The sequence below is a fragment of the Monopterus albus genome, unplaced genomic scaffold (assembly GCF_001952655.1).
Source record: "Monopterus albus unplaced genomic scaffold, M_albus_1.0 scaffold119.1, whole genome shotgun sequence".
Lineage (NCBI taxonomy): Eukaryota > Metazoa > Chordata > Actinopteri > Synbranchiformes > Synbranchidae > Monopterus > Monopterus albus.
In genome coordinates this window covers 23,646-33,116 of record NW_018127999.1, presented here as the reverse complement: position 1 = coordinate 33,116, position 9,471 = coordinate 23,646, and the positions used below count along the sequence as shown (strand labels likewise).

The 9,471-nt window shown below is 41.9% G+C and overlaps 1 protein-coding gene across 1 annotated transcript in view; it reads left to right on the top strand.

The window, feature by feature from the left end:
- The first annotated feature begins 1,401 nt into the window (after positions 1-1,401).
- The window catches only part of LOC109966809 (solute carrier family 22 member 5-like), a 10,570-nt gene continuing 2,500 nt past the window's right edge, over positions 1,402-9,471 (top strand). The window contains 8 exon segments of the mRNA XM_020611972.1: positions 1,402-1,852; positions 1,854-2,148; positions 3,570-3,673; positions 4,090-4,244; positions 4,359-4,530; positions 6,501-6,627; positions 7,339-7,413; positions 8,800-8,897. Coding sequence (XP_020467628.1) covers positions 1,761-1,852; positions 1,854-2,148; positions 3,570-3,673; positions 4,090-4,244; positions 4,359-4,530; positions 6,501-6,627; positions 7,339-7,413; positions 8,800-8,897 — 1,118 coding nt within the window. The 5' untranslated portion in view covers positions 1,402-1,760.

Sequence of the window (9,471 nt, the reverse complement as noted above, 5' to 3'; positions counted from 1 at the left end):
TGGGGGCTAAATCTCCCTTCAACAGGTCATTCAGCGGTCTAACAACCCGGGCGTAGTCATTCACAAACCGACGATAATACCCTGTGAAACCTAGGAATGATCTGAGTTCTTTTGCAGTCTGGGGCCGTGGCCACTCTTTAACTGCAACAACCTTATCTGGGTCTGGTTGTATGCCCTCAGCGGATATCACATGCCCTAGATATCTCACTGAAGTCTGGAAGAATTTGCATTTGGCAGGTGACAGTTTGAGTCCAAAATCAGCTATGCGTTTCAGAACTTTCATCACCCTTTCCTCATGCTCCTCCAGAGAACTCGAAAATATTATGAGGTCATCCAAGAAAGCAATCACCTCTTGGAGATTTATACCCTCCATTACTTTCTCCATAGTCCGTTGAAATGTTGCTGGTGAGTTGGTCAGCCCTTGGGGCATCCTCCGGAACTGCCATGTGCCGAATGGTGTTGTGAATGCAGTTTTTGGTCGATCCGAAGGCTCAACTTCCAGCTGATAATATCCACTCTTAAGATCAAGGACAGTAAACCATTTTGAGCCAGACAACAGTGTGAATGTCTCCTCTATACGAGGCAGTGGGTAGGCATCTTTCTTAGTTAGACTGTTAAGCCGCCTGTAATCTACCACCATTCGTAAGTCCCCATTTTTTTTTCTAACCAGCACAACAGGGGAGGCATAGGGGCTATGAGATTCCTCTATGATGCCTGCCGCTAAGAGATCTTCAAGATGCCTTTGCAAATCTTTAAAGTCTGCAGGCGACACACGCCTAGTTCTCTCTTTGAATGGAACATGGGATTCCATCTCAATCCGATGTTTGATCCCTGTTATCTTGCCAACGTCTAAATCATGCCTGGAAAATGCCTGGGGCACTTCTTTGGCTATTCTAGCTTGTATGTGCTGTTTTACTTGTGAAGATATGGGGCTGTCACTGAAATCTAAATCCAGCTGTTCATCAACAGCATCAGTCCCTTCTTTGTGTGAGACCAACAGGGAATTGGCCTGTAACGGAGTAGCATTTAGTAGGTCCTTTTCTTTAGATGGTACAAGGGGCACCACCCAATCCAGAGGAGAACATTCTGCTATTACTGTTTTTGGGTACAAGGTGATATCGTGTCCAGACAAGTTTTTGACATCAAGTTTGAACTTGTTGTAGGACTCGGGCGTTATATCCACTATTTGATCATAGACGATTAGTCCGCCTGGAGTGGAATGTTGCTCAGAGCCCTCAATGAGAGCTTGAAACCTTTCACCTCTGGGTTTACTGCGGCAAATGCCTTTCAAAGTACGAGTCGCACCTTGTTTCAAAATCACAGGTACTGTGCTGCAAAGTGTTACATGCAGAACTTTAGCATGTTTCGCATGGACGTCAGGTTCTCCAAACTTCGTCTGTTACCCCCCCAAAAAATTCCTTCAGAGCATGTGTTACCCCCCTTGCAGGTATGATTTACGTACCTGTCACAAACTGTCGTAAAAAATTATAATTCCCCGCACAGCGCAGTACCACACATACAGCTGGGTTACAATAACAGCATCACCGTGAACTGCCAGGCCAGTTAATCATTAATCATTTTGAGAGTGACAGGAAACTTAACCTGCTGCGGTTGAATCTCCATTGGATCACAGATTATTAACGCACGAATCCGGAACCAGAGTCGAGCCGGGTGGTGGGCGGGACTGTGGAGCTAAACAAAATGTTCTCGTTAACACTGCGCGTCTTTGTGCGCCCGGACCGTGCAACGGCTTAACAAACATGACCGACTATGAAGACGCGACCGCCTTCCTCGGAGAATGGGGCCGTTTTCAGCAACAGGTGTTCTTCTTCCTCTGTCTGAGCACCATCCCCCAGCCTCTCCATCGTGTTCCTCGGCGACACGCCGCCCCACCGCTGCCGCGTCCCCGAGCACGTCAACCTGAGCGCGGCATGGAGGAACAGCAGCATCCCCATGGAGCCAGACAGCCACGGCGGCGCACTGGTGCCCAGCGAGTGCTCCAGATACAAGCTGGATGATTTACTGGGTTTCTCTCAGAGAGGACTGTTTCCCGACGTTGACGTTAATCTGTCCACTGTGCCACAGGAAGGCTGCTTAGACGGATGGGAGTATGACCGGAGCGTGTACACGTCCACCATCGTGTCTGAGGTTTGTGCTCCTCTGAGTGAGGCTGCAGATGTGGAGGGCACTTTGCGTCTTGGTGCACAGACTGTAGGCTCTGTCAAATACAAGGTTGCTCTGAGTGATCATCTTTATCCTGTGATGAAGTTACTAGTAGTTACGGTAGTTTGCCTGTGATATTTAACCATATAAATTTTTATATAGTTAATTTGTCTGCGTACTCTGGTAAAAGGCACTTGGATTTTAGTTACTCACTGTTTACCCTTTTAAATAGTGAAGCTTGACTGGTGTCAAATTCACCCTAAACAAAAGTAATTACTTTTTTTTACTTTTATTTTAAATCTTTATTTTTTTTATTTGACATCTTTGAATACCAATAACAAAGACACATTTGTGGATTTTATTGCCTTTCGGAAAACGTTCTTGCCTACTTCATGAAAAAAACAAATGGGTAGTGGTCCAATTATTTTAAATGTGTGGGGCTTTAACAAGCTCAGGAGACCTTGAAAAAATATAGGATTTTTTTTAGTGGTCAACTTAAACATTTGATTATTATTTTCACTCTTAAATTGTTGGGATCAATATGACCCCGGCCAGTGCAGTGTGAAGTGAACCTGAGCAGAACACAAGGGTTTTAATTTGCAGTGACTCCACTTTCTGTGGGTGGACAAATGGACCCAAACCACAACAGCAAAATGCCTCCTGGAGCACACCAGAGCCACAGGATCCCATCACTATCGGGGTTAGGTATTCAGGCTTTTCACCTGTTTGTCACCAGTCAGGATCTTGTCCAAGAAAAACAAAGAGGAGTGCATAAAAAAGAATGATTGAAATGGCCCTGATAAAAAAAGCACTCTGCTGTTACTGACAATTATTTATGAGCAGAGGCCCTTGGCCACAGCTTTCTCTGATATCCAAACATGTTTGCACATAACCATGTGATCCATATTTATTTATTCAGGCAAGAGTACTTGTACTTCAGTTTGTGTGTTAGAATTTTGGATGAAACCAGAAAAGATAAATAAACTGCACAACTCAATCCTGCTAAATAAACTCAGACAAAAGTAGGTTCATTCTGCCTCTTACGGTGTAAAACTTGACTGGTGTTTGTACTGGACTCACTGGGAGCTGTGGTCTTGAACCCACTGAGCTGCTCTGCTCCTCCTCTTGGTTGTCTGCACAGTTTTGGGGCCATTGGCCTGGACTTTAGGAAATTCTAACAGGTGCTCTTCAAGTTGACTTGACATGTTATAGACCAAAACAACTAAGGAAAGTGATCAACAGATTAATTAATGCTGAAAATAACGGTTAGTTGCAATCCCAGTTATTTATTGCCCTTAATGCACATGGCTGGATTTTTTTTTTCTTGCTAAGGAATCAACACTTTGTGTACTTGATATTCCTTAATCCACTCTGCTACATTTGTGTGTGTGTGTGTGTGTGCACAGTGGGACCTGGTGTGTGATAACAGGTGGAAGAAGCCGATGACTTCTTCTGTCTTCTTCTGTGGAGTTCTCACTGGCTCGTTCATTTCAGGACAGCTCTCTGACAGGTTAAAGACCAAAGATGAACTTTAGCTCTTCCAAAAACAGACATGTCACTTAACACGCGCCTAGAGTAGTTTTCTATTAAAAAGTGAATGCAGATGTAAAGTGCTGTCTGAAAATGAAGCAACATTATTTTCAGTGCTGCAGTAATTGATTTTTGATTATTTGAGGTAGAGGATCTCCAGAACGAGTTAACAGATACACACGATTGACGGGTTAATGTGCTAGAGACAAATCTCCTACTTACACATCCTGCAAAAACAAAGCAACCTTATCAACATTTTCTGGGCACTTACTGCGCATGTAGCCATAGTGCAAAAACACACAGGTAATTATGGTGGTGTGAATTTTAATCACCTTCCTATCTACAGTACATAGGGTACTGTTTGGCTTATTCACCTGTGCTTTATATCCTCCATAGGTATGGGAGGAAAATCGTGCTGTTTGTTAACACTGCAGTGCAGGCAGTGTTCATGTTCCTCCAGTTCTTTTCTCCATCCTGGACCATGTTCTGCGCTGCACACTTCATTGTCGGGTTGGGACATATCTCCAACTATGTGGCTGCGTTCGTACTAGGTAATTTTATTCCCCTCTACTTACTGAGTGTCAGATCATTTTAGGTAAAAGGCTGAAAGTACACATGTAATGTACTCCTCGTGTTTTCAATCCCTTCATTTCTCTTGTGCTAAGGAACTGAGATATTAGGGCCACGAGTTCGGATAATCTTCTCCACTGCGGGTGTTTGCCTGTTCTTTAGTTTGGGCTACATGTTGCTGCCACTGTTGGCTTTCTTCATCAGAGAGTGGAGGATGCTTCTCCTGGGACTCTCCCTGCCTGGGTTCCTCTGTCTGCCCCTCTGGTGGTAGGTATGCGTTTGTTGGCTTGTGTGTGTCTGTGTGGGTGTTTTTTCCTACACATTTTGCCATCTATTATGTTAAATGAAAATGCAGACTGGTGTACAGAGGGCCTGATACCAGTACAAGTGGTAGGGGTGTGTTCCACTGTTGATCATTCTCTTCTCTTGTGATGTTTATTAGATTTGAACAGATGAAAATGAGCTTTACTGATGATCCCTATCCGATTTTACATTTTCCCTATTTATGAAACTAGCATCGGTTCTGCAGTTCTAGACCTGACATGTTAGGGAGCCAAATCAACTACTAGTTGAACAATCAATTAGTTTTTTTAACAGCAATTTAATCTAAGACTACTTTGATAATTAAGCATTTAAGTCATATTTTACAAACACACATTCCAAAAATGATACTTTCATGTTACCAGTTGTGAATGTTTGCAAGTTTTCTCAGTTTCCTTTAGTTTTTCATTCAGTAAATATTTTGTGGGTTTGTTATGTCTACTCGGACACAGAAGAGAGAGAGTAAAGCTAGGCGGACCCAGGTAGCTGACTTCGGTGCAAGCAGTACTAAATTTATTTACAGTGAGAATAAAGTCAACAAGAAAAAAGGCAAGTGTAGAATGATGGGAGTAACTGGGTGTTGATCAGCAGCAGAGAAACCAGTTTGTGGTGAGACGGATGGGAGATGTGTGGGCTGCGGACGCTGGAGTCACTCCAGAGCTGGTGGACGAGGAGATGGTGGTGACTGTGGAGACAGAAGGCAGGAGTTTGTACAGATGGACTACGGTGACTGTGCATTGACCTGAAATGGTGGAGACTGGAAGAGCAGAGTAGGTCCAGGGTCCGGAGGAGAAGTCCGTGGAGGAGGAAAACAGCAGACGGAGAGTGTGGTAATGGAGAGTGGAAGATAGTACTGGTAGGAGCTAGGAGAACTAAGGGTGAGAGACAAACGGTTAAATACACAAACATACATGATCGAACGGGCCTGAGAACAAGATTAAACTGGCAAGGGAGTGATAGGTGAGCGGGGTATAAGTAAGGATAGAACTAATGAAGTGCAGCTGGTGACAATCAGGGGATGTGGAGCAGGTGTGCCAGGTGATGTAAACGGGGCCAAAAAAGAGGAATAGAGTGAGAGAGGCAGGTGCAGTCGGGCAAATCTGACAGGGTTTTGTACTTTTGTTCAAACCAAGTCACTTGAAGTGCCCACTTGGATACCTTGCAACAGACTTTTTTGTTTTAATTTTATAGATAAAAGACAATAATTGAGATTTATTAACAATAAAAGTCATCAATAATTGCATGATTTTAATCAAAGGATAAATCAAGGTACAGTGTCTTACTAAGGTGTTGGGTCACCTATAAAAGACTGCGAGTCACTCGCCCCCTGGTGGCTGGTTGCTGTTTAGGTCCTAAATCCTGCCCCCTCCATGTTAGTGTATGGGACATGAATGGAACTAAAAACTAAAAGTACAAATACATTTTTCCCAGAAATAATTTCTGTCATACAGTATTTGGTAGATACTATCAGGTTTATGTGTGTACAAATGGTCATTTTCTGGTTTGTTTTTAACAAGTTATTTTATGATACTATATATAAATGGGTGTATTTTGGATGATTTGACAGCTTTGATTGGTGGCCTGAAATGTCACTCAACTACTGAGGCATTACTGCATAGACTGGTTGCAAAATTCCAAAATGGCAGCTGCTGTATTCACTATATTTTGGCTTTGCTTTTGCATAGAGGAAGGAAGTGGTAATGTGTCATTCATACTGTACATAGCCAATGGTGCCACCAGAGCAGCGTCAGTGTGCCTTGGCATTGATTCTACAAGTCTCTGATACTCAACCAGAAGAATGAACACCAGGCTTTGCTTCTATGGAGGCACTCAGTTCTGTTTTGTTGTACAGTAGTTTTCCTCTATTGTGAGGAATTGAATCTTCTCTCTGCCCACTCTGTTGTCTAATGAGACAGGTTCATCCCAGAGTCTCCTCGGTGGTTGCTCTCTCGAGGAAGAATAGACGAGGCTGACGCCATAGTGAGAGATGCTGCAAAGAAGAACAAGATTGAGCCTCCACTGGTCATTTTTAGTCCCTTGCAGGTGAGATCTCACTGACAAACTGGTTTATAAGTGCATAAACACCAATGTTCAAGGTACATTCCTGCCTGCAGCAGTAACCAGATGGTTTTGGGGAAGGGAGAGGGGAGTTAAATCAGTCATTTCATATAACTAGCAGTGACTGCCTCTCAGGGTTTGGTTTATCATGGTAGTATTTTTACTTTCATGACAGAAAATACTGGCATACAGTATAATCCCTTTACCATGTGGTCAGAAGGTGTATTGTTAAGTGTGACAGCAACTTTAACGTTATTGTTCCCACTCTTAAAACGAGGTTCGACCGTACTTGCTTGAAGATAGTGACTGGTTGTTTAAATCTTGCAGTTCTTCTGCTCTTTGAAAATCATCACTGATTTACAGGCTTATCTCAAAAGGCCTATATCACTTAAGGTCCCTGACAGTCACAATAATACAGACCAAAGTCTGCCTCATAAAGCACTTTGTAATGTAGATCCTGAAAAGTGCTCTATAAATTATTTCTACGGATACTGTACATCTGTTACTTTATAACCCTTATAATACCTAAGCCATTAACCAGTCCACACATTTTTCTCTGTTTATCCTGGTTTATAAGTGTAAATAAGAGCAAACGTTTTAGGGTTCATTTCTCAGTGTCATGTATTCATTTACTGTTCTGCACAGGAACACTTTGTTAAGGCTAACTGGACCTTTCAACTGTGAACTTTCTTCTAGGAACAATACCGTGACCCTTCTCCTGCATCTGCATGTTCCTCCTTGGAAAAAAGGCAGCTGGCCCAGGCTCACCCAGTCAGTATCAGTTTGAAGGATGAATGCTTTAGAGACTTTCAGAGTTATACTGCATAATAGACCAGCACTATGCTTATGTATGCATGTCCTAAATGTCACTTTATTGTTATGTAGGAACATTATTTGAATTATTGATATGCCTAGAGGCAAGTAAACATTTTGTTTTTACCATTTAGGGATGTAATAATACCAAAAACACATGGTATGGTATTGCCACAACAAAAAGTCCACAGTACGATATTTATCACAATATAAATAATGAAGAAAAAAGATGCTAAACTCCCTTTACTAAATAATAAATTGGCAATAAAGTGCTTCTGCGTTCCTTCTATGAAATAAAATAAAATATTTTTGCAGCAACTGGATCTTGTAAACACACACGGTGGAACATCAGTGTTTTAGTAGGTGAGATTTGTACTTTATCGGAGGTGTTTTTCAAACAACGTGACCTACTTTTTCAAGAGAAATTACTTGAAGGGTGGTTACTAAGTGATTGGTTTTGCATTAAAGCATTGTGCACGGTTGTGTCCCAACTGTTTCTGCGAGATGTATCGAGGACTCAGTCCTAAATGGGGCTAGTCTTACCTTTGTCCGGACGTTTTTGAAAATTGTTCAGCACTTGTTAGTTTCCTTTTCGCACGTGTCATTTCTTGAAATGGGAAAATTGAAATGCATCTGCTACATCAGTTTCAAACTCTGTGACCTGAACGCAGTTATAGTAGAGTAATAACCATATGGACTACGCTGGTAGATGCTGTCCCACTGTAGTATTGAGAAATGTTTCCATCGCGATATCGTGAAATTACAAATATCGTTTGTTTTGTCAGTTTGTAAAACAGTGGTTTATGCAGAGTTGGATATTTTTTCCCCATCTTTAGCAACATTGAAGCTGCAGGCTGAATTCCTGGTTATTTCCCAATGAAAGCGGCAGAATCCAGAGCTGCAGGTTCAACAAACTGCAAAGAAAGCAGTGATGCATGAATATCTTAATTATATATACAATATAATGAATAGAGCAGGGTTAACAAAGGATAGTTGTTTTTTGTATTCTTGGGTGATCTTATATTTAGACTAGGTGTTCATTCTTTTGGCTTTAAACTCTTTTACTTGACTCCAGAAGAGCCATGCACAAGAATTCCTATATGCCTAGACTGTCTGTTTATGCATAAATGGCAAATAACAATCTTGAATCTTGATAGTATGACAAAATGCGAATGAGGTATTAAAAACACCTTTCTAATTATTACAAGCATTTTAAAACTTTTGCCTCATTTCTGATCCTCGTATCTGGATGTGTTCACTCAGAGTGGCTCCTCTCCACTGAAATTCTTTCTAGATGGATGGCTGTTAAATATTTGTTGTTCCCTTTGCTCTGTGGCCCCACAGAAAGAACTTAAGTCTGAGAAGACAAAGACACACAACATCTGTGACCTGCTACGTACTGCAAATATCCGCGGGATCACCATCCTGCTGTGGCTGGTCTGGTGAGTTCCTGCTGTCCCATCTGACCTCCACATTCAGTACACTGACCCTGCATGCAAAGAATACACACACACACACACACACACACACCATTACAGACATACAGTACATATACACCCAGTTTCAGACTGTTCATGCATCACATCAGACCATTTCACTAACAACAAATAATGACCTGTCAGGTGCTACGGCTACCATCAAAGTCAGATGTAACCGCACAGTATGACTGTATTCTTCCTGTGCTCACATCTTTGCTGGGTCCGAAGACAGATGCAGGTTTAGTTTTGATTTAGAAATAGTTTAGTCTTACATAAAAAAAGCTAATCATGAACAGGTGGATACTTTCTTACATGTCGCTGTCATCTGCAGTTGAAGGACCTTACACAGTCAAAAAAGTCAAGGACACAAAAGTCAAATATTTCCCTTTCACAGATTATGTTTACATTTATTAGAAATGTCAGTTTCTAGACAAGAAACACTGCTTAAAATGATTTGGGTACTCGTGTTTCTGATTACACTGTAGTTTAATTTACCTATACAGGGTGATAAGCACCTTCTACTGTCTTACATTGAACA